General features: G+C 48.6%; 1 protein-coding gene across 3 annotated transcripts in view; it reads right to left on the reverse strand.

Moving 5' to 3' along the window:
- Positions 1–26,092, reverse strand: part of emc2 (ER membrane protein complex subunit 2) — a 123,305-nt gene that overhangs the window by 83,229 nt on the left and 13,984 nt on the right. For all 3 annotated transcript variants that reach the window (XM_072570987.1, XM_072570990.1, XM_072570988.1), the window contains exon 2: positions 18,965–19,078. In XM_072570987.1, coding sequence (XP_072427088.1) covers positions 18,965–19,078 — 114 coding nt within the window. The remainder of the gene's footprint in view (positions 1–18,964; positions 19,079–26,092) is intronic.

The raw sequence follows: 26,092 nt of genomic DNA on the forward strand, positions 1-26,092 counted from the left end.
AGTGTCAAATTCCTTTTCACATATTCTTGCATGTTCCTTCTATTTAAATATCACCTCTTTTGAATGCCTCACTTCAATCTGATACATCCTATTTCCAAAGTGGGCTACTTGTTGTGTGAAAAAGTTTATTCTCAGCTTGTGTTTGCATCTTTTGCAAAACACTTGAAAGCTGCATCCTCTGGTTTTCAATCCTTTTTGTCAGTGAGAACAATTTTCTCTCTACTGATTTTGAAGCTTTCTATCTCGCCTTTAACTCTCCAAGGAAAACAATCCCAACTTCACCAGTCTATCTTTCTAACTGAAATTTCTCATTTCTGGAATCATTCTCCTAAATCTCTTTTGTACTCTCTCTAATATATTGATATCCTTCCGAAAGTGTGGCACCGAGGTCTGCACTCAGTACTGCAGCTGAGGTACAACCAGGTTCTTCATAACCTTGGGCTCTGTGTTTTTAATACGGAAGCCCAGAATACTCTATGGCTACTGTCTTTAATATGCAGATTTACACAGATGTCCGCATTTGCAACACAATGAGGACAGTAACTTTTATATTGTTCTTCCATGTTGTTTGTATCAATGTTTATCATATATTACTTCTCCACATTGAACGTCACTTGCTACCTACCTGCCACTCCATCAGCTTGTCAATGTCCTTTTGAAGTTCTGCATTGTCAACCTCAGTTTATAAATTGTACAGGTTTGTGTTATTTCAACCTTTGAAATTGTCCCCTGAACTTTGATCATTTTTAGTTATAAGGAAATCGAGGGTCCCATTACTAACCCCTGGTGAACTCCACTGCAAACCTTTCGCCATCCTAAAAAGCATCTTTTAACTTTCACTATCTGTTTCCTCTTTCTCAGCCCTGTTTGAGTCAGCGTTCCTACTGAGCCATTTATTCCATGTCACTTTCCTCACAAATCTGCTTCATGGTACAGTATTGAATGACGTTTGAATATCCACAATGTACCACATCTCTCACCTTGCCCTGATTGTTCTCCCTGTTATTTGTTCAAAAAACACCAAGTTAGTTAACACAGTTTTTGTCTGAGACAATCCAGGCTAATTCTTGCGAATTTACGCACATTTTCCTTTGTAATTATTAATTCCATTGTAAATGTATCTGGAAGTTTCCCCAATTAAATTGATTGATCTATCATTGCTGAGTCTACCTTTTCAACTTTGAACAAGGGTGTTATATTTGTAATTTTCCATCTATGAATCACTCAAACCGTTCAACATTTACAACAGTTAAACACTGATGTGCTTCTAATGTAGAAAACTACACCAAGGCACTACTTGGACGTTAAATAAACTAGGCACAGGCTCATGTCAGGAAATATCAACAAACTTGGAAAAAGGCTTGAATTTTAAGGAGTGGCTTAAAGGAGGCGAAAGAAGCTTAAGGAGGGAATTTAGGAATTCATAGAGTCATAGAGATGTACAGCATGGAAACAGACCCTTCGGTCCAACCCGTACATGCCGACTAGATATCCCAACTCAATCTAGTCCCACCTGCCAGGAAATCAGGAACTTCCTTTTTCAAAAGCTAGCCTACCTAATAGCAACCATGTAACCTCAGTTGACTATTCTCGAAACTAATCAAGTTCACAACTATCCTTGAGGGAAAGGAATCTGTCATCCTTACTTGGTCAGGCCTACATGTGACTCCAGACCGAGAGCAGTGTGGCAGATTCTTAATTCTGCTCTGAAGGCAGCATGGTAGCTCAGTGGTTAGCACTGCTGCCTCAGTGCCAGGGACCCAGGTTCAATTCCAACCTTGGGCGACTGCTAGTGGAGTTTGCATCTTTTCCCCATATCTGCCTGGGTTTCTCCGGGTGCTCTGGTTTCCTCCAACAGTCTGAAGATGCACAAGAAAGGTGGACTGGCCATGCTAAATTTCCCATAGTGTTCAGGGATGTGTAGGTTAGGGGCATTAGCCACGGGAAATGCATGGTTACAGGGTAGGTGGATGGGGATGGATCTGGGTAGGATGCTTTTCAGATGGTTGGTGTGGACATGTTGGGACAAATGTAAATATGCAAAGGAATTTCCACTTCCAGGGATTTCCTGTGGGTCATAATTGAAACAAAAAGATTTGGAAGTTCAGTATTTATCCTGTTATGAGGATTCTATGATTCTGTGAGTTATTTTGGTCGTGTACTCAAGACTACCCAGCATTTGCTTACCAAAGTGAATCTTTTATGAAGAGCTTCAACCGACTCAACTGCTCTGATTGTGCTGCCCGAGCAGTAAATTCAGGTACCACAAGGTCACTCTGAAGGCTTCAAAATTTTGATATCCACTTTTGAGTCCTGGGAGAAGCAGCATACTTTGAAAGTAAATGCATGTTAGAGACAGAGAGAAAGCACCATAAGGCAAATTCCAAGCAAGCAACTCATCCGAAATACAACTGTCTGTGGTATCTTACTTCCATTTGCAGCAGAACCTTCCAAATGCACAACTGCCTCAGCAGTTACCAAAATACTCCTGAAATCTACAAAACATCTTTTGTTGCACTCACTTTTTATATATCTAACGCCAGTCTACATAAGCCCACAGATCTAAAATGCTTTTTCTTTCCACCAATGGCAGCTGGAGGATGAGTGTTTCAAGCACTTTCTGCTTTTAGTCCCAATGACAAACATAACCTTCACCATAAAGAACAAACAAATAATAAACATCAGATGAAACAAACATTGACAGCACTATGTCATCCAATTAAATTCTTCGGGGAAAAAAAAACAGGCAAGCAATTCATTATCAACAGCAGTTTAAAAGGGAGAAGAGCAGACAAAGGAAGCACATGGTGGGGGGCGGGAGAGAGGGAGGGGAGGGGGCGGGAGAGAGGGGGGAGGGGGCGGGAGAGAGGGGGCGGGAGGGAGGGGGGGAGGGGGCGGGAGAGAGGGGGGAGGGGGCGGGAGAGAGGGGGGGAGGGGGCGGGAGAGAGGGGGAGAGGGGGCGGGAGAGAGGGGGGAGGGGGCGGGAGAGAGGGGGGGAGGGGGCGGGAGAGGGGGGGGAGGGGGCGGGAGAGAGGGGGCGGGAGAGAGGGGGCGGGAGAGAGGGGGCGGGAGAGAGGGGGGGAGGGGGCGGGAGAGGGGGGGGGAGGGGGCGGGAGAGAGGGGGGAGGGGGCGGGAGAGGGGGGGAGGGGGCGGGAGAGAGGGGGGGGAGGGGGCGGGAGAGAGGGGGCGGGGGAGGGGGGGAGGGGGCGGGAGAGGGGGGGAGGGGGCGGGAGAGAGGGGGAGGGGGCGGGAGAGAGGGGGGAGGGGGCGGGAGAGAGGGGGGGAGGGGGCGGGAGAGAGGGGGAGGGGGCGGGAGAGAGGGGGGAGGGGGCGGGAGAGAGGGGGAGGGGGCGGGAGAGAGGGGGGGAGGGGGGGGGAGGGGGCGGGAGAGAGGAGGGGAGGGGGCGGGAGAGAGGAGGGGAGGGGGCGGGAGAGAGGGGGGAGGGGGCGGGAGAGAGGGGGAGGGGGCAGGGGAGAGGGGGGAGGGGCGGGGGAGAGGGGGGAGGGGCGGGAGAGAGGGGGGAGGGGGCGGGAGAGAGGGGGGGAGGGGGCGGGAGAGAGGGGGGGAGGGGGCGGGAGAGAGGGGGCGGGAGAGAGGGGGGGGGAGGGGGCGGGAGGGAGGGGAGGGAGGGGGAGGGGGCGGGAGAGGGGGCGGGAGAGAGGGGGGAGGGGGCGGGAGAGAGGGGGGAGGGGCGAGAGAGAGAGGGGAGGGGCGAGAGAGAGGGGGGAGGGGCGAGAGAGAGGGGGGAGGGGCGAGAGAGGGGGGAGGGGCGAGAGAGAGGGGGGAGGGGCGAGAGAGAGGGGGGAGGGGCGAGAGAGAGGGGGGAGGGGCGAGAGAGAGGGGCGAGAGAGAGGGGGGAGGGGCGAGAGAGAGGGGGGAGGGGCGAGAGAGAGGGGGGAGGGGCGAGAGAGAGGGGGGAGGGGCGAGAGAGAGGGGGGAGGGGCGAGAGAGAGGGGGGAGGGGCGAGAGAGAGGGGCGAGAGAGAGGGGGGAGGGGCGAGAGAGAGGGGGAGGGGCGAGAGAGAGGGGGGAGGGGCGAGAGAGAGGGGGGAGGGGCGAGAGAGAGGGGGGAGGGCGAGAGAGAGGGGGGAGGGGCGAGAGAGAGGGGGGAGGGGCGAGAGAGAGGGGGGAGGGGCGAGAGAGAGGGGGGAGGGGCGAGAGAGGGGGGGAGGGGCGAGCGAGAGGGGGGAGGGGCGAGCGAGAGGGGGGAGGGGCGAGCGAGAGGGGGGAGGGGCGAGCGAGAGGGGGGAGGGGCGAGCGAGAGGGGGGAGGGGCGAGCGAGAGGGGGGAGGGGCGAGCGAGAGGGGGGAGGGGCGAGCGAGAGGGGGGAGGGGCGAGCGAGAGGGGGGAGGGGCGAGCGAGAGGGGGGAGGGGCGAGCGAGAGGGGGGAGGGGCGAGCGAGAGGGGGGAGGGGCGAGCGAGAGGGGGGAGGGGCGAGCGAGAGGGGGGAGGGGCGAGCGAGAGGGGGGAGGGGCGAGCGAGAGGGGGGAGGGGCGAGCGAGAGGGGGGAGGGGCGAGCGAGAGGGGGGAGGGGCGAGCGAGAGGGGGGAGGGGCGAGCGAGAGGGGGGAGGGGCGAGCGAGAGGGGGGAGGGGCGAGCGAGAGGGGGGAGGGGCGAGCGAGAGGGGGGAGGGGCGAGCGAGAGGGGGGAGGGGCGAGCGAGAGGGGGGAGGGGCGAGCGAGAGGGGGGAGGGGCGAGCGAGAGGGGGGAGGGGCGAGCGAGAGGGGGGAGGGGCGAGCGAGAGGGGGGAGGGGCGAGCGAGAGGGGGGAGGGGCGAGCGAGAGGGGGGAGGGGCGAGCGAGAGGGGGGAGGGGCGAGCGAGAGGGGGGAGGGGCGAGCGAGAGGGGGGAGGGGCGAGCGAGAGGGGGGAGGGGCGAGCGAGGGGGGGAGGGGCGAGCGAGAGGGGGGAGGGGCGAGCGAGAGGGGGGAGGGGCGAGCGAGAGGGGGGAGGGGCGAGCGAGAGGGGGGAGGGGCGAGCGAGAGGGGGGAGGGGCGAGCGAGAGGGGGGAGGGGCGAGCGAGAGGGGGGAGGGGCGAGCGAGAGGGGGGAGGGGCGAGCGAGAGGGGGGAGGGGCGAGCGAGAGGGGGGAGGGGCGAGCGAGAGGGGGGAGGGGCGAGCGAGAGGGGGGAGGGGCGAGCGAGAGGGGGGAGGGGCGAGCGAGAGGGGGGAGGGGCGAGCGAGAGGGGGGAGGGGCGAGCGAGAGGGGGGAGGGGCGAGCGAGAGGGGGGAGGGGCGAGCGAGAGGGGGGAGGGGCGAGCGAGAGGGGGGAGGGGCGAGCGAGAGGGGGGAGGGGCGAGCGAGAGGGGGGAGGGGCGAGCGAGAGGGGGGAGGGGCGAGCGAGAGGGGGGAGGGGCGAGCGAGAGGGGGGAGGGGCGAGCGAGAGGGGGGAGGGGCGAGCGAGAGGGGGGAGGGGCGAGCGAGAGGGGGGAGGGGCGAGCGAGAGGGGGGAGGGGCGAGCGAGAGGGGGGAGGGGCGAGCGAGAGGGGGGAGGGGCGAGCGAGAGGGGGGAGGGGCGAGCGAGAGGGGGGAGGGGCGAGCGAGAGGGGGGAGGGGCGAGCGAGAGGGGGGAGGGGCGAGCGAGAGGGGGGAGGGGCGAGCGAGAGGGGGGAGGGGCGAGCGAGAGGGGGGAGGGGCGAGCGAGAGGGGGGAGGGGCGAGCGAGAGGGGGGAGGGGCGAGCGAGAGGGGGGAGGGGCGAGCGAGAGGGGGGAGGGGCGAGCGAGAGGGGGGAGGGGCGAGCGAGAGGGGGGAGGGGCGAGCGAGAGGGGGGAGGGGCGAGCGAGAGGGGGGAGGGGCGAGCGAGAGGGGGGAGGGGCGAGCGAGAGGGGGGAGGGGCGAGCGAGAGGGGGGAGGGGCGAGAGAGAGGGGGGAGGGGCGAGAGAGAGGGGGGAGGGGCGAGAGAGAGGGGGGAGGGGCGAGAGAGAGGGGGGAGGGGCGAGAGAGAGGGGGGAGGGGCGAGAGAGAGGGGGGAGGGGCGAGAGAGAGGGGGGAGGGGCGAGAGAGAGGGGGGAGGGGCGAGAGAGAGGGGGGAGGGGCGAGAGAGGGGGGGGGCGAGAGAGAGGGGGGGGGCGAGAGAGAGGGGGGGGGCGAGAGAGAGGGGGGAGGGGCGAGAGAGAGGGGGGAGGGGCGAGAGAGAGGGGGGAGGGGCGAGAGAGAGGGGGGAGGGGCGAGAGAGAGGGGGAGGGGCGAGAGAGAGGGGGAGGGGCGAGAGAGAGGGGGGAGGGGCGAGAGAGAGGGGGGAGGGGCGAGAGAGAGGGGGGAGGGGCGAGAGAGAGGGGGGAGGGGCGAGAGAGAGGGGGGAGGGGCGAGAGAGAGGGGGGAGGGGCGAGAGAGAGGGGGGAGGGGCGAGAGAGAGGGGGGAGGGGCGAGAGAGAGGGGGGAGGGGCGAGAGAGAGGGGGGAGGGGCGAGAGAGAGGGGGGAGGGGCGAGAGAGAGGGGGGAGGGGCGAGAGGGGGGGGCGAGAGAGGGGGGGGAGGGGCGAGAGAGGGGGGGAGGGGCGAGAGAGAGGGGGGAGGGGCGAGAGAGAGGGGGGAGGGGCGAGAGAGAGGGGGGAGGGGCGAGAGAGAGGGGGGAGGGGCGAGAGAGAGGGGGGAGGGGCGAGAGAGAGGGGGGAGGGGCGAGAGAGAGGGGGGAGGGGCGAGAGAGAGGGGGAGGGGCGAGAGAGAGGGGGAGGGGCGAGAGAGAGGGGGAGGGTCGAGAGAGAGGGGGAGGGGCGAGAGAGAGGGGGGAGGGGCGAGAGAGAGGGGCGAGAGAGAGGGGGGAGGGGCGAGAGAGAGGGGGGAGGGGCGAGAGAGAGGGGGAGGGGCGAGAGAGAGGGGGAGGGGCGAGAGAGAGGGGAGGGGCGAGAGAGGGGGGAGGGGCGAGAGAGGGGGGGAGGGCGAGAGAGGGGGGGAGGGCGAGAGAGGGGGGAGGGGCGAGAGAGGGGGAGGGGCGAGAGAGAGGGGGAGGGGCGAGAGAGAGGGGGAGGGGCGAGAGAGAGGGGGAGGGGCGAGAGAGAGGGGGAGGGGTGAGAGAGAGGGGGAGGGGCGAGAGAGAGGGGGAGGGGCGAGAGAGAGGGGCGAGAGAGAGGGGCGAGAGAGAGGGGGAGGGGCGAGAGAGAGGGGGAGGGGCGAGAGAGAGGGGGAGGGGCGAGAGAGAGGGGGAGGGGCGAGAGAGAGGGGGAGGGGTGAGAGAGAGGGGGAGGGGCGAGAGAGAAGGGGAGGGGTGAGAGAGAAGGGGAGGGGCGAGAGAGAAGGGGAGGGGCGAGAGAGAGGGGGAGGGATCGAGAGAGAGGGGGGAGGGGTGAGAGAGGGGGGAGGGGCGAGAGAGGGGGGAGGGGGAGAGAGGGGGAGAGAAAGAGAGAACCTGCACAGTTACTGCCTTTGCCGTTTGAATTCGTGTATCGCTGGACATTGGAGTGCACCTGGGAAAATTAACAGACAGTGAAATTCACAACTAATCTTGGAGGAGCTGTTGGGCGAAGTTCACACCACAGAATCAGATAAGTTAGTTGTTGTTTTAAGTCTGTCCAATAGAAAGGCTGCAGTAGTGAGTATACTGGATTCTTTCTTGATTATATGTTTTTTGGCGATAAGTCTCTTGATTAAACTTGAAATATAAGCCGTAGCTATTAATTTAACCTGGGGCAGTGTTTGTAGCGGAATAAGACAGTGTTATTTTCTGGGTCTGTAGATTGTGAAGGAGCAAAAATGGCCTTTGCAGTGATATGTACTTCTTGTCAGATGTGGGAGTTTAAAGAGAGTTTAAGGGTTACTGCGGATTATATCTGCCATAAATGCTGTTGGATGCAAATCTTATCAGATCGAGTGGATCAGTTGGAGAGACAGATTGAAGCGATGAGGAATTTGCAACAGCTACAGTATGTGATGGATGGCAGTTATAGGAAAGGGGGAAAGTCTCAGATACAGTCACATACATGGGTTAACTCCAGGAAGGTTGAGAGAGGCAGCATCTTGGGCGGGCAGGAATCTTTTGTGGATATACCCATTTCAACAGGTATGCTTTTTTGGAAAATGTAGGGGGTGATGGATTCTCAGGGGAATGTAGCACGAACAGCCAAGTTTCTGGTATTGAGACTGGCTCCAATGCAATGAGGGGTACGTCGACTCCTAAGAGATCAACTGTGTTCGGGGATTCTGTAGTCAGAGGTACAGACAGACGCTGCTGTGGCCAGCAGAGAAAAAGCAGAATGGTGTGTTGTTTCCCTGGTGCCAGGATCAAGGATGTCTCAGAGAGGGTGCAGAATGTTCTCACAGGGGAGAGAAGCCAGCAGGAGGTCATTGTCCACTTTGGAACCAATGACATTGGAAGGGAAAAGGTTGAGACTCTGAAGGGAGATTACAGAGAGTTAGGCAGAAATTTAAAAAGGAGGTCCTCAAGGGTAGTAATATCTGGATTACTCCCAGTGCTATGAGCTAGTGAGGGCAGGAGTAGGAGGATAGAGCAGATGAATGCATGGCTGAGGAGCTGGTGTATGGGGGAAGGATTCACATTTTTAGATCATTGGAATCTCTTTTGGGGTAGAAGTGACCTGTACAAGAAGGATGGATTGCACCTAAATTGGAAGGGGACTAATATACTGGCAGGAAAATTTGCTACAACTGTTTGGGAGGATTTAAACTAGTAAGGTGGGGTGGGGTGGGGGGGTGTGGTGGTGGGGAACCCAGGAACCCAGTGAGATAGTGAGGTAAGAGATCGATCTGAGATGGGTACAACTGAGAACAGAAGTGAGTCAAACAAACAGTCAGGGCAGGCAGGGACAAGGTAGGACTAATAAATTAAACTGCATTTATTTCAATGCAAGGGGCCTAACAGGGAAGGCAGATTAACTCAGGGCATGGTTTGGAACATGGGACTGGGATATCATAGCAATTACGGAAACATGGCTCAGGAATGGACAGGACTGGCAGCTTAATATTCCAGGATACAAATGCTACAGGAAGGATAGAAAGGGAGGCAAGAGAGGAGGGGGAGTGGCATTTTTGGTAAGGGATAGCATTACAGCTGTGCTGAGGTAGGATATTCCCTGAAATACATCCAGAGAAGTTATTTGGGTGGAACTGAGAAATAAGAAAGGGATTGTGTTATAGACCCCCCCAATAGTCAAAGGGAAATTGAGAAACAAACTTGTAAGGAGATCTCAGCTATCTGTAAGAATAATAGGGTAGTTATGGTAGGGGATTTTAACTTGCCAAACATCGACTGGGACTGCCATAGTGTTAAAGGTTTAGATGGAGAGGAATTTCTGAAGTGTGTACAAGTCAATTTTCTGATTTAGTATGTGAATGTACCTACTAGAGAAGGTGCAAAACTTGACCTACTCTTGGGAAATAAGGCAGGGCAGGTGACTGAGGTGTCAGTGGGAGCACTTTGGGGCCAGTGACCATAATTCTGTTAGATTTAAAATAGTGATGGAAAAGGATAGACCAGATCTAAAAGTTGAAGTTCTAAACTGGAGAAAGGCCAATTTTGACAGTATTAGGCAAGAACTTTCGAAAGCTGATTGGAGGCAGATGTTCGCAGGTAAAGGGATGGCGGAAAATGAGAAGCCTTCAGAAATGAGATAACAAGAATCCAGACAAAGTATATTCCTGTCAGGGTGAAAGGGAAGGCTGGTAGGTATAGGGAATGCTGGATGACTAAAGAAATTGAGGAGAAAGTGAGGACTGCAGATGCTGGAGACCAGAGTTGAAAAATTGGTGCTGGAAAAACACAGCAGGCCAGGCAGCATCCAAGGAGCAGGAGAATCAACATTTCGGGCATAAGCCCTTCTCCAGGAATTCCTGAAGAAGGGCTTATGCCTGAAATGTCGATTCTCCTGCTCCTCGGATGCTGCCTGGCCTGCTGTGTTTTTCCAGCACCACATTTTTCAACAAAAGAAATTGAGCGTTTGGTTAAGAAAAAGAAGGAAGCATATGTCAGTGAATAAGAAGCATAAGATCGAGTGAATTCTTAGAAGAGTATAAAGAAAGTAGGAGTATACTTAAGAGGGAAATCAGGAGGGCAAAACAGGGACACGAGATCGCTTTGGCAAATAGAATTAAGGAGAATCCAAAGGGAAATAGATGGTGACTTATTGCAAAATGTCCATATTACAGAGGAGGAAGTGCTGGATGTCTTGAAACGGTTAAAAGTGGATAAATCCCCAGGAACTGATCAGGTGTACCCGAGAACTCTGTGGGAAGCTAGAGAAGTGATTGCTGGACCTCTTGCTGAGATATTTGTATCATCGATAGTCACAGGTGAGGTGCCGGAAGACTGGAGGTTGGCAAATGTGGTGCCACTGTTTAAGAAGGGTGGTAAAGACAAGCTAGGGAACTATAGACTGGTGAGCCTGACCTCGGTGGTGGGCAGGTTGTTGGAGGGAATCCTGAGGGACAGGATGTACATGTATTTGGAAAGGCAAGGACTGATTCGGGATAGTCAACATGGCTTTGTGCGTGGGAAATCATGTCTCACAAACTTGATTGAGTCTTTTGAAGAAGTAACAAAGAAGATTGATGAGGGCAGAGCAGTAGATGTGATCTATATGGACTTCACTAAGGCGTTCAACAAGGTTCCCCATGGGAGACTGATTAGCAAGGTTAGATCTCATGGAATACAGGGAGAACTCGCCATTTGGATCCAGAACTGGCTCAAAGGGAGAAGACAAGAGGGTGGTGGTGGAGGGTTGTTTTTCAGACTGGAGGCCTGTGACCAGTGGAGTGTCACAAGGATCGGTGCTGGGCCCTCTACTTTTTGTCATTTACATAAATGATTTGGATGTGAGCATAAGAGGTACAGTCAGTAAGTTTGCAGATGACATCAAAATTGGAGGTGTAGTGGACAGCGAAGTGGGTTACTTCAGATTACAACAGGATCTGGGCCAGATGGGTTAAAAAGTAGCAGATGGAGTTTAATTCAGACAAATGTGAGGTGCTGCATTTTGGGAAAGCAAATCTTAGCAGGACTTATACACTTAATGGTAAGGTCCTAGTGAGTGTTGCTGAACAAAGAGACTTGGAGTGCAGGTTCACAGTTCCTTCAAAGTGGAGTCTCAGGTCGATAGGATAGTGAAGGCGGCGTTTGGTATGCTTTCCTTTATTGGTCAGAGTATTGAGTACAGGTGTTGGGAGGTCATGTTGCGTCTGTACAGGACATTGGTTAGGCCACTGTTGGAATATTGCGTGCAATTCCGGTCTCCTTCCTATTGGAAAGATGTTGTGAAACTTTAAAGGGTTCAGAAAAGATTTACAAAGATGTTGCCAGGGTTGGAGGATTTGAACTACAGGGAGAGGCTGAACAGGCTGGGGCTGTTTTCCCGGAGCGTTGGAGGCTGAGGGGTGACCTTATAGAGGTTTACAAAATTATGAGGGGCATGAATGGGTTAAATAGGCAAAGTCTTTTCCCTGAGGTTGGGGAGTCCACAACTGGAGGGCATAGGTTTAGGGTGAGAGGGGAAAGATATAAAAGATACCTAAGGGGCAACTTTTTCACACAGAGGGTGTACGTGTGTGGAATAATCTGCCAGAGGATGTGGTGGAGGTTGGTACAATTGCAACATTTAAGAGGCATTTGATTGTGTATATGAATATGAAGGGTTTGGAGGAATATGGGCCAGGAGCTGGCAGGTGGGACTAGATTGGGTTGGGATATCTGTTGGCATGAACGGGTTGGACCGAAGGGTCTGTTTCCATGCTGTACATCTCTATGACTCTATTTAATTCATGAAATAGAAAGAGTTGTTGCTAACATGAGTTGTGTGCATTTGCTTCCTACTGGAACTAGTAAACAACACAAACATTAGCTTAAAGTTTGAAACTACTGTACTAAGCTGAATGCAGCTGCCATTCCTTGCAAAGTATACACCTGTAAAATATGTTATTTTATGCAATGCGAACACATCCTTTCAGAGATTAATTTCCCTATATGTAGGATAACATAGATCGTGCTCTAATGTAATACAGCACCAAAAATTATGCTATTATCCTTGGGAGAGTACAGCTACCTTGTATAATTTAATTATAATGCTTTAACCTAACGTCATCCCACAAACCCAAGAAGAAAATTGGCTTCCAGATGTTTAGCTTGCTCATGTAGACATAAAAATCATTAGAAAACAATTATTTCATCTATAAAAGACTATAAGTCTGAAATTAAGATTCAGATGATGAGGTAATGTAATTATGCAAAGGAATTTCCGCTTCCAGGGATTTCCTGTGGGTCATAACTGAAACAAAAGGATTTGGAAACTCAGTGTTTACCCTTTTATGAGTTCACAGTTCATGCTTTAGCTAACTCACATTTTTTCATTTGCCTGTACTTTATCTCCATAAAATAAGAAAAACAAAAACGACAGCCAAAGATAACACAACACCGGATTATAGTCCAACAGGTTTATTGAAACCGCAAGCTTTCCGACGGAGCAGGGGCGCCAAATGCTTGCGGTTTCAAATAAACCTGTTGGGCTATAACCCGATGTTTTGTCATTTCTGACTTCGTCCACCCCCGGCACCTCTGAATTGCGGCTACCATTGACACCACCAACTGCCGGCTCAAAGTGGAGAGGACTTCCAAGAAGGTCGTGCATATTGACACAGACATCAAGTTTCTGCAGAGATGCAAGAAAGCAGACAAGATGCCAAAAGGACTAGAGATCACAAACACAAAAGTCAACGTACTCCACAGATTACGTTGAGAGACTCTGCCGTCACACCTCTTGCAAACTCTTCAATCGTCTCATCCACCAACTTTTCATCAGGCACCATAACCTTGAAATCGAGATAGAGTCCATATTATCAGCTTGTGCACAAGATATAGCAGTACAGTTGAGACACTGCCAAGTGGACATGGCAATGGAACTACAGCACCGATATGCACACCAAGAACAAAACAACTGTTCACCACCAGCAGTAACTAAGACTCCCCAGCCACGACAACGGAAAACGGTACTCCCACAGGGAATTCGATTGTCAACTTATCTCACCATACCCTGCAACAGGACGAGATCACATTCTCAGACGAGGGCTCAATTCTTGTCTCACTACCAAAATAGTCCCCATTGGTCTTGCGGCAGACACAGAGGACTTCATCAGGAGATTGGGTGTCTAGGAATTCTTCCAAGACGTCAGCAACAAGCCCAATGATACAACTGATAAACTAAACTGGAACAGTCGACAGAGAGATCTGTGGTGGAGCAACCACCAGTATCAAACCAGCAGATAAAGGAGGAGCCATTATTCTACATAATAGAACGGATTACTGCAAAGTAGTATTCCAACAACTGAACAACCCAAATACTGCAGGCAACTACTGACTGATCTGACTAAAGAACACAACTGATGACTCAACAGACTGATTAGATTAGATTACTTCCAGTGTGGAAACAGGCCCTTCGGCCCTACAAGTCCACACCGACCCTCCGAAGAGCAACCCACCCAGACCCATTCCCCTACATTTACCCCTTCGCCTAACACTATGAGCAATTTAGCATGGCCAAGTCACCTAACCTGCACATCTTTGGACTGTGGGAGGAAACCGGAGCACCCGGAGGATACCCACGCAAACACTGGGAGAATGTGCAAACTCCACACAGACAGTTGCCTGAGGCGGGAATTGAACCTGGGTCTCTGGCGCGGTGAGGCAGCAGTGCTAACCACTGTGCAGCCCGTAAACTGATCAACAATCAATGCAGAGATGCCGAACAGAGGCTGATGGTCATGTTTGGTACTCAGGAGAACAGCCTCAACTGGGATTTTGGGTTCATGTCACAGTACAGGTGACCCCACCACACTGTGTACACACACACACACACACAGACCCTCTCTCATACACACACACACACACACACTTTCTCACAGGAATGCACTCCCTCACACACTCTCTCAAGCATACACACTCATACACATGTACTCCCTCACACTCTCATCTCGAGCAAACACACACCCCCCCGCCCCACACACAGAAACTCCCTCATGCATATCCTCTTATACATATGTACTCCACACACCACCCCCACCACATATACATGTATATAAATCTATGGAGTGAATTTGCATTTCAGATTTTTATTTGCAGATACATTCTATTTTGTTCAAAAAATACATGATCTGTAGACAGTTAATCAATGTGGCACTTTACAAATTCCTGCTTTGGAAATAAAATCAGTCTGACAGATACCAGCAGACTTGAAACATGGCCTCGCACCTAGAATACATTGTCTGACCAGAGGTGTCACCTTTATTCTGATAAAACCTGAATTTATCTCAGGGCAGTGACTTGAAAGAAATTCTAGGATTTGCATATTAATCAATCGAAACCCACATCTCCATTCTAATTGATTAAAGACCTAATAGCCATCTAGGTTTGTTCAATACATTCACATAAGTTGGATGACCCTTTAATCTTTTACTCATAAATTCTGTGTCCGATGTATTCTCTCCCTCTAGCTGCCTGAGGAAAGAGTGGAAGGTCTGAAAGCTTGTGGTTTCAAATAATCCTGTTGGACTGTAATCTTGTACTGAGAGATTTTTGACTACAGCCAAATAGACCATTGTCCCACACAATTAATTGGTTCACGTTCTTAATCACACTGTACCCTCTCATTTGCAAGATTCTAGTTGCTGCTTATTCCAGAGGAGATGCCAAGCCAGACCAGTTTGTCCTCTCAGGTGAACATAAAAGTATATTGTTGCAACTATTTCCAAGAGGAGAGTTCTCTTCACTGTGCTGACCAATACTCACCCCTCAACCAACATTAATAAAACAAAACAGATGTTTTGGCAAGATCCCATCATTGTTTGTAGGAGTTTGTTACTCTCAATTTTTTTTTGTATTCTCTACAGTAATAGCTGCAGTTTAGAAGTAGTTAATTGATTGTAAGCATTTTAGGATATCCTGGAGTCTTGAAAGACTCTGAAAAGGAATAAAATTACAAACGTTTGTAGAAACAAAAGTTAAGTGCCAGAGGATGGTGACCAGCCATTCCATCTGTCCTGTTGTATTCCCTTGACAAAAGACTTATCATACACAACTCAATGTGCCCCACAACTTACAATCCCCTGAGACACCAAAAAGCACAAACACCTCTTATCACAAAGTCAATTTAGGGAATAACAATTCTGAGGGGAAACTCCTACCTGGCTACCGCACAATAACACAAGAAAACATCCAAATTATTAATTTATCTCCCAAATATTTTACAATAAATTGTCTCTCTCTCTCTCTCTCTCTTTCTCTCTCTGCTCCTCATAGCACTCTTTTAAAGCAACCTCAACCTTTTGGTAAAAATATCCTACTACCTCTTTACATGGCTCTGTTAAATTTGTTTAATTATGTTTCTGTGAAGCATCTTGGAATATTCCACCAGGTTGAAGGTGCTTTATAAGTATAATTATTTTTTAAAGTAGGTAAACGACATACTCTTGGGTGAAAAAGGAAACAAAAGTTAAAAAAAACTTTTAAGATACATGCTATTAATCCATAAAAAGGGGGCGAGTGCTCAATAAGTTCATTATGACCTTGCACAAGTCAAATTATCTGGAGTAATAAGTACATATCAGCAATATACTCTTTCTCTATTCTTTCTTTATTATGTGACTAACTCTGGCTTCTCCGTGAATGGCTATCTTTAATTCACAATTAATACGTCTAACTCTGAAAAGGTGAAATCCTTGTCTTTTGGATGAAAGTATCCCCGAATCCCAGTCACTGAGTCAGGAACAGACATTTACAATTTTTGACACAACAGTAATCTAAGTGAAGCCTTCACCTTCCAATGAGGAGGATATGGTGAAATTGTTCCCACGAGTGGGATAGTCAAAACTAGGGGCTAGAATTATAAGACAGTTATGAATCAATCCAGCAGGGAATGCAGAAAACTCCACTTTATACCAAGAGATTGGAGCTTGCTCACGAATGGAGTAATTGAGGCCAATAATACAGATTCAGTTACGGTGAAGTTAAATAAATATTTGTGGGGAAAATGTACTAATCAGGTGAGATGAAGGGGGTGGAAAAGACAAAGCATAAACAAACCATAAAAAGAATGGTCCAATTGTGTTGAATAGCCAGTTTCTATGCTGTAATTCAATGTAAATCTTTGTAATTGATTTAAAGTTCCAAGCAGGCAGTACTATAGAAATTTAGGTTAAACTGAGAGATTTCTAACTAGAACAATTCTACATTGGGAGATCCTGAATACAGGTGTTATCTCAGGGCCAACTGCAGCTCTTATTCACCTGTTAGAGATAGCAAATGGAGAAGGGCGATCTCCCTGAGGCGAAAGAAGTTTACAAAGTGGTCCAACAGTTGATCAGTTCTCACTGTTACAGGGAATTTATCATTGAACATCCACAGAACATAAAACTCCTATGCCCATACATAGCACTTGCCTGTGCTACTCCTTGCCTTCTTGTCAAGTTTCTGTCACACTTTGTCATTCCTTTTTCCTTTCCAATAAAGAAACATGCCACAGTAGTCACTCAGAAATATGTGCGAGAGCAAGAGAGATAAAAGGAGTGACACAGAAAATTATGTGAGGTAAAAACAATGACTGCAGATGCTGGAAAGGAAATACTGGATTAGTGGTGCTGGAAGAGCACAGCAGTTCAGGCAGCATCCAACGAGCAGCAAAATCGACGTTTCGGGCAAAAGCCCATCATCAGGAATAAAGGCAGTGAGCCTGAAGCATGGAGAGATAAGCTAGAGGAGGGTGGGGGTGGGGAGAGAGTAGCATAGAGTACAATGGGTGAGTGGGGGAGGAGATGAAGGTGATAGGTCAAGGAGGAGAGGGTGGAGTGGATAGGTGGAAAAGGAGATAGGCAGGTCGGACAGGTCCGGACAAGTCAATGAGACAGTGCTGAGCTGGAAGTTTGAAACTAGGATGAGGTGGGGGAAGGGGAAGTGAGGAAGCTGTTGAAGTCCACATTAATGCCCTGGGGTTGAAGTGTTCCGAGGCGGAAGATGAGGCGGAACTGGTCCTCACCCTTAACAATTTCACCTTTGAATCCTCCCACTTCCTCCAGACCAAAGGCGTAGCCATGGGCACACGTATGGGCCCCAGCTTGACACTGACATTTTTTACAAACCCAACGACTCCCACAGCTACCTGGATTACACCTCTTCCCACCCTATCTCTTGCAAAAATGCCATCCCGTATTCCCAATTTCTCCGCCTCCGCCATATCTGTTCCCAGGAGGACCAGTTCCACCATAGAACACACCAGATGGCCTCCTTCTTTAGAGACCGCAATTTCCCTTCCCACGTGGTTAAAGATGCCCTCCAACGCATCTTGTCCACATCCCGCACCTCTGCCCTCAAACCCCACCCCTCCAACCGTAACAAGGACAGAACGCCCCTGGTGCTCACCTTCCACCCTACAAACCTTTGCATAAACCAAATCATCCGCCGACATTTCCGCCACCTCCAAAAAGACCCCAGCACCAGGGATATATTTCCCTCCCCACCCCTTTCCGCCTTCCGCAAAGACCGTTCCCTCAGAGACTAACTGGTCAGGTCCACACCCCCCTGCGACCCACCCTCCCATTCTGGCACTTTCCCCTGCCACCGCAGGAACTGTAAATCCTGTGCCCACACCTCCTCCCTCACCTCTATCCAAGGCCCTAAAGGAGCCTTCCACATCCAAAGTTTTACGTGCACATCAACTCATATAATTTATTGTATCGTTGCTCCCGATGTGGTCTCCTCTACATTGGGGAGACTGGGCGCCTCCTAGCAGAGCGCTTTAGGGAACATCTCCGAGACACCCGAACCAATCAACCAAACTGCTCCGTGGCCCAACATTTCAACTCCCCCTCCCACTCTGCCGAGGACATGGAGGTCCTGGGCCTCCTTCACCGCCGCTCCCTCACCACCAGACGCCTGGAGGAAGAACGCCTCATCTTCCGCCTCGGAACACTTCAACCCCAGGGCATCAATGTGGACTTCAACAGCTTCCTCACTTCCCCTTCCCCCACCTCATCCTAGTTTCAAACTTCCAGCTCAGCACTGTCTCCTTGACTTGTCCGGACCTGTCCGACCTGCCCGACCTGCCTATCTCCTTTTCCACCTATCCACTCCACCCTCTCCTCCTTGACCTATCACCTTCTTCTCCTCCCCCACTCACCCATTGTACTCTATGCTACTCTCTCCCCACCCCCACCCTCCTCTAGCTTATCTCTCCACGCTTCAGGCTCACTGCCTTTATTCCTGATGAAGGGCTTTTGCCCGAAACGTCGATTTCGCTGCTCGTTGGATGCTGCCTGAACTGCTGTGCTCTTCTAGCACCACTAATCCAGAGAAAATTATGTCTCCATCTTCAAATTCATGTGACTTTCACCCTTGACAAAAAAATTCAACTTTGAAGTTGGGCATTTATCTTGAATCACACAGCACATTCAGCCCACTGTGGCTGTGCCTGCTCTTTGAAAAAACGACCAATTAGCACCATGGCCCTTTTGTTAGCCCATAGCCCTGTACATTTTTCCTTTTCAACTCGACATCCAATTCCTTTTGAAAGTTATTATTGAACCTGCTTTCACTTGCCCCTTCAAGCACTGCATTCCAGATCTCCAAAACAAATTCACATCTTCCCTTTAGTTCTTTAGCCAATTATTGGTGCTCTGTGGTCACAAACTCGCCTGCACTCCTATCTGACAGCTTCTTCTTATGTACTCTGTTAATATCCTTCAGAATTGCAAACACAATTAAAATTTGATATGAAAATTGTCAATAACTTCGTAAATTTAAACTTCTCCAAGTTGATTTTTCAATACTGATCTGCTTTTCAAACACAGGCCACTTTATGTGATATGGCATACAGATCACTAAGCAGATGTACATCAAGCATACAACCAGCCTCGAGAAGAATCAGTCTTTTCTTTTTCCTTGACATTTAAATTACATTAGATTGTAAGTGTGGAATGTGCTCAATCACTGTAATCAGGGAAGCACTATTCCTATCCTTTCTCCTGTAATTCCATACTCACTGTCATCTCCAAGTTTTGAAGCATAGTCACTTATTAGCTCTTCTCCGACTTCCACTATCTGTTCACTGTTGCGGTAGTTCTCATCTCGCCATTTCCTCAGCTTGTCGCGCATATCTGAAAAATCAGAAAAAGGATTTTTGAATAAACAGAAACAGAAAAAAAACTTGTAAACAAACATAATCAAACATTTGGAGAACTAATGATGTGTGAAATATGAAGATAGCTTCTTATTAACATAAATTAAAATATCATATAGATCAGTAAAAGACATAAGGTATGTCAAATTGCCCACTTGACTTGAACAAGCATCTCCACAAGGTAATGTATTGCTGATCCTTCTCATGGACTACAGTAGACATTTTGCACATCGAAGTAACAGGCACCACAGAGACACCACAGGCCCAACAGCGACATGGTCATAAACAACTTTCCAAAAATGGACACTCTTTGGGTCATGGCATTGAAATAAAGAGTCTTCAGCCTGTCACAAATGCTTCAGCAGAAATTTCCAAACAAGACTCCCCCCAATCAAAAAAGGAATTCTTTTGTCATCGTACATGTCTAATGACTGGCTGAACATCAATAATGGACAGAATTAGGATTACATTTTTAAAAATTAATTTCAGAATGGTTAACAGACAGACAGCAGAGAATATGACAAAATGGATCATTCTCAGGATGGCAGGCTGTTACTAGTGAAGTTCTGCATGGGTCAGTACTAAGTCTGCAGCTGCTCAAAATCTACAGAAAATGTGGATGTGAAACCAAATGTAATACTTATGACAACACCAAACTGGTTAGGAATCTAAGTTGTGAACAGAATACAAGGAGGTTTTAAGAGGACTTGGATTTGCTAAGTGTATGGGCTAAAAGATGGAATATAACGTGAATACAGGTTAAGTTTCCACTTTGGTATAAAAACAGTGGGGCAGATTATTTCTTAAACGTTAAGAGCCTGGAGATTTCGGTGTCCAAAGGGACCAGGGTGTCCTTGTTTGAGTGTCACAAAGTTAGCATTCAGATACAGCAAGCAATCAAGAAAGCAAATGTTGGCTGTCATCGTGAAGGGATTTGGGAGAACACAGAAGTAAAGGTTTCTTGCTGCAATTATATCAAGTTTTGGTGAGAGCTTGATCACCTGGAATAAGGTGCAAAGTTTTGGTCCCTTCATGTAAGGAGGGATATACTTGCCAAAGATGGCATGCACCTTTGCCACAGTGTTTTGGTGCTGGAAGGATTGAATGTTTAAGATCGGAGGATCACAGAATCTCTACAGTGTAGAAGCAAGCCATTCAGCTCATCACATACACAATGACTCTCCGAAAAATATCGCCCCACCCAGACCCACCCCATCCCTGTAACCTTGTATTTTGCATGGCTACTCCACCGAGCCTGTACACTTCTGGACACTATGGGCAATTTAGCTGGTGGATCAGATGTCAATCATTCAAACATTTTAACTGTATTGGCCCAGTAGGTGAGTTAGCACATGTTACACCGAGACCAAATAGGCTTTACGAATCAGCCATGGCTGAGCAGTTGCATTCATGCTTCGGAGTCAGAAAGTCATGGGTTAAAGTGCCCGCTTCAGATATGTGATCACAGAATCAAGCCTGACACTCCTGGTGTAGTAATGGGGGAATACTGCACTATCAAAGGTGCTTTCCTTCAAATAAAACATTAAACCAAGGTCCAGTTTAGCCGTGTGGGTGGTAAACATCCTGCAGCTCAATGTCCTGGTCAACATTCATCTCCTATTTACATGCACCCAAAACAATGATTATTCGATTATTTATCTCATTGCTGTTTGTGGAGATTTGATGAGATTTTATTAGATTAGATTCCCTACAGTGCAAAAAAAGGCCCTTTGGCCCAACAACTCAGAGTTGTGAATGCAGGGAATGCGTTGCCAGCTGTGGTGGTGAAAGCAGAGTCACTGGGGACATTAAAGCGACTGCTAGACATGCACATGGATAGCAGTGAGTTGAGGGGTGCTTAGGTTAAGTTACTATATTTTACATTAGGATTAAACCTCAGCACAACATCGTGGGCCAAAGGGCCTGTTCAGTGCTGTACTTTTCTATGTTCGAAGTCCACACCGACCTTCCAAAGAGTAACTCACCCAGACCCATTCACCTACACCCTACTAATGCACCTGTCACTATGGGCAATTTAGCATGACCAATTCACCTGACCCGCACATCTTTGGACTGTGGGAGGAAACCCACGCAGACACAGGGAGAATGTGCAAACTGCACGCAGACAGTTGCCTGAGGTTAGAATCGAACCTGGGTCTCTGGCGCTGTGAGGCAACAGTGCTAACCACTGTGCTGCCCCATTGATAGGTGAGATTTCTAAGTTACAATTCAAAGTAAAATTCAAAAATATTTATCTGGCTGCAAGATACTTCACAGTGTCATGAAGTTGTGAGAGGAACTGTAGACATGGAAGTCATTACCTTAGTGTGCTGTTTCTCATGCAAGACCTAAAAGATGAATTGCATCATTTGCGTCGGATGCATAAGAAACCATTTGCATCTGCTTAAGCTTCAATCCAACAAGTGTTTGGCTTGGGACAAACACGTATAATATTCCATCCCTTTGCACGTTTTCTCCGTGTCTGCATAGGTTTCCTCCGGGTGCTCCGGTTTCCTCCCACAGTCCAAAGATATGCAGGTCAGGTGAATTGGCCATGCTAAATTGCCCATAGTGTTAGGTGCATTAGTCAGAGGGAAATGGGTCTGGGTGAGTTACTCTTCGGAGGATCTGTGTGGACTGGTTGGGCCAAAGGGCCCATTTCCACACTGTAGGGAATCTAATCTAACATCACCTGATCAAATTCATTTTAGTGCAGAATCAACAAGCTTCCCAATAAATTGTTTTTAACTTTTGCAAGATGTTCAAAATCATAAAAGAGAATAGCTTGTGATGATATCATGCTTTGTAATTACATAAAGAGTAATAAGTAATGGAATTACTATGGGAGATCTTCAGACAAAAAAAAATTGGAGCGCTGAACCATAACTCAGCACACTGATGAGAAGTTTGCAGAAACAATTACAGCTTCAAACACAAAGAATGTGTGAACAATGTGGACACTGACGACCAGTCTGCAGGGTCTTCCACCTTGCTTGACATGAAAATGATTAAAAGATCAACCATTGTATACAGTTTGCAAAATCTGGCTTGTGAAACAGGTTTTAAAACTTCTCTCGAAAATGATGCTAACACCATACAAAAAGACACACTTTAAAAATACTTTAAAAACAAAAGCACAGAAGGAAGAGATTAGTTACGATTAAATACCAGTTTAAGAAAAACCAAAATAAAAATGGCAGTGCAAGCAAAACGATCACAACATTCAGAGTTCCAGGTTTCATTCTAAGATTGACTGTCATAGAATCATACTGCAAAGAAACTTCAGTCCAACTAGTCCACGTCGATCATGTTCCCAAACTAAACAAGTCCCACTTGTCTGTGGTTGACCTATATTCCTAAATCTTTCTTATTCATGTACTTATCCAAATGTGTTTTAAATATTGTAACTGTACCTGCAAACACCATTTCCTCTGGCAGTTCATTCCACACACAGAGTCATAGAGGCATACAGGACAGAAACAGACCCTTTGGTCCAACTCGTCCATGCCAACCACATATCTGAAATTAATTTAATCCCATTTGCCAGTACTTGGCCCATATTCCTCTAAACCCGTCTCATTCACATACCCCTCCAGATGCCTTTCAAATGTTGCAGTTGTACCAGTCTTCACCACTTCCTCTGGCACCTCATTCCATAGAAGCACCACCCTGTGTAAAAAAAGTTGCCCCTTAGGTCCCTTTTATATCTTTCCCCTCTCATCCTAAACCTATGCCCTCTAGTTCTGGACTCCTCCACTGCAGGGAAAAGACTTGGTCTATTTATCCTATCCATGCCCCTCATGATGTTATAAACCTCGATAAGGTCGACCCTCAGCCTCCAACCTGTTCAGTCTCTCCCTATATCTCAAGTCCTCCAACCCTGGCAACATTCTTGTTAGTCTTTTCTGAACCCTTTCAAGTTTCACAACATCCTTCCTGTAGGAGGGAGACCAGAATTGCACACACAAGCCCCTCTGTGTAAAAACAGTTGCCACTCATGTCCTTTTTAAAACTTTCTCCTCTCACTTTAAAACATATGCCCCATAGTTTTGAATTCCCCCACACTAGGGAAAAAAAATCCCTTGCTATTCAACTTATCTGTGCCCCTCATGATGTTATAAACCCCACAACCTCCTTCACTCCAGTGAACAAAGTCTCAGCCTATCCAGCTTAACTGAAATCCTCCATTCCCACTAACATCCTGGTAAATCTTTTCTGAACCCTCTCCAATTTAATAATATCTGTCCTACAGCAGGGTAACCAGAACTCCAAAAGAGGCCTCACCAATATCCTGCACAACTTCAACATGACGTTCTAACTCCTATTCTCAAAAGGTCTAAGCAATGAAGGCAAGCTTGCTAAACATCTTCTTACCCCATCTACCTGTGACACAAATTTCAAAGAATTATGTACCTGAACCCCTGGGTCTTTCTGTTCTACAATACTACCCAGGGCTCTGCCATTAATTCTCTAAGTCCTGCAAATACCTTGCATTTTTCCAAATTAAATTCTATTTGCCACTCCTCAGACCACTGAACCAAATGATCAAAATATCTTTGTCATCTTAGATAACCTTCTCCACTGTCTACTATACCACTGATTTTAGTGTCATTCGCAAACTTACTAACCAGGCCTCCTGTATTCTCATCCAAACCATTTACATAACTGACAAACACAAATGGACCCCAGTACTGATCCCAGAGGAACACTGCTGGTCTCATGCCTCCAGTCCAAAAAACAACCCACTATGACTGTCCTCCAATGCTTCCCATTCACCACTTTCACAACTAACTCACTTAATCCTAGCCTCTTTGCTATCTCCAATTTTCTTTACTCCAAAATTGGCAGTCATGCCTTCAGCTGCCTGGATCTCAAGCTCTGGAATTCTCTCCACCTTTACTTCTCCTGCTTTAAGATGTTCCTTATAAATCAAACTAAAAAAAACTAAAGAAAAAAAACTCTCTCTTTGATCAAGTCTTTGGACACTTAACCCAATACCTCTGCCAAATTTCTGTGAAGTGAGCAATTTACTCCATTGCAGGTGCTATATAAATACAATACATTACAACCAACCTTGCAAGTCAACCCTTTGTCAATCCTCACTGATGCTGTTTCAAGACATCCAGTCACTTCCAAGCCTCCAATAATAAAACTATGTGGCACCCAGCTTTCACTAGCTAAAGGTAAATATGCTTAGGCTGCCGATCTCAATAAGCTTGAATGGAGCAGAATACCTAGCACAGACTGTGGGGCAAATGACCAATCTTCAGGCTGCATATTTCACGTAAATCAGTACAGGACCAATTCATACTCTGTTGTACCTCTCTTGTTAAGAATTTAAGATTATTCCCCTCTTTATGTTTCTGCCAAATCTGCCTCATCCTCCTCATTATGTTTTATATCTTTATCTGCCTTAACTGTTCGCTGCCTTCTTGCATCTTATAGTTCTTCTATTAACTTATTCTCCTTTCCCACTGACTGTGCTTCAACTTGGACACTGAACTGACCTTACACTGTCCAGAAAGTGAACTTACAGTTTTCTGTCATCTTCCAGGTAATCTCTCTCCAGCAGAGATTAAATATACATGGAAAAGCTAAAATCATAGATGTGCATGACTGAACTGCAAAAAATGGAGTAGCACTGCGTGGTATCCTGGATCCAAAAAGTATGCCCACTGTCCACAAGGCTCAGGATATAATGGAGTACTTGAATGAGTGCAGTTCTAACAAAACTCAGGAAGCTCAACAGCATCCATGGCAAAACAACCCGCTTTATATCCTCAAGCAATCAAACCATCTAAACATTCGCTCCATCCACAAATGCAAATTAGCAGCAATATGTCAATCTACATAATGCATTGTGACAACTCAAGGCCTTTTTTGACAGTATCTTTCAAATGTGTGACCTCTACTACCTTGAAGAACAAGGTCAGCAAGTACTTGGGAACACCACTTGCAAGTTCCCCTTCAAGATTCACACTAAACTGATTTGGAACTATGGCGACGCCTCTGAACGGTCAATGGGTCAAAATTCTAGAACTCAATCCTTCACATATGAACACACAATTGAGAAAATGTTGGCCATTTCACCCCTCAAGTCTGCTCCATCATTCAAGATGATCATGGTTGACCTAATGATGTGATTCCCATCTATCCCTAATAACGTTCACCCCTTTGCTAATCAAGAATATATTTACCTATATCTTTTAACTAGTCAAAGACTCTGTTTCCACCACCAGTTGAGGAAGCGATTGTTCAAGATTCAGGACTCAGAGACAGATGATTTCTTAATCACAGTCTTAAATGGACAACTACTGATTTTTACATGATAATCCCTAGTTATAGATTATCCCAAAAGTGAAAACATCCTTTCACATGCACTGTCAAGATCCCTCTGGATGTTGTATATTTTAATCAAGTAGTCTCCTACTCTTTTGAAATCCAGCAGATACAAGCCTAAGAGAAAGTGAGGACTGCGGATGCTGAAGATAGAGTCAAAAAGTGTGGTGCTGGAAAAGCACAAGTCAGTCAGCATCCAAGGAGCAGGAGAAGGATGGGCTGATGCCCGAAGGTACAAAGCTAGCCTGGCCAATGTTTGCTATGAAGACAACTCACCCATTCCAGGTATTAGTCCTGTCTCTGAACTGCTTCCAACACATTTATATCCTTCCTTAAATAAAGCCACCAATACTGTACAGAATGCTCAAAATTTGGCATACCTGGTAACTGAAACATAATCTCCCTTGTTTGTATTCAACTGCCCTTGCAAAAAAAATCTAATAGTTTCCCTAATTAGTCATTGTACTTTGATTAGATTAGATTCCCTACAGTGTGTAAACAGGTCCTTCGGCCCAGCAAGTCCACACCAACACTCCGAAGAGTAACCCACCCAGTCCCATTTCCCTCTGACTAATGCAGCTAACACTACAGGCAATTTAGCATGGCAAATTCACCTGACCTGCACATCTTTGGACTATGGAAGGAAACCAGA

The sequence above is a fragment of the Chiloscyllium punctatum genome, chromosome 5, assembly GCF_047496795.1.
Source record: "Chiloscyllium punctatum isolate Juve2018m chromosome 5, sChiPun1.3, whole genome shotgun sequence".
Lineage (NCBI taxonomy): Eukaryota > Metazoa > Chordata > Chondrichthyes > Orectolobiformes > Hemiscylliidae > Chiloscyllium > Chiloscyllium punctatum.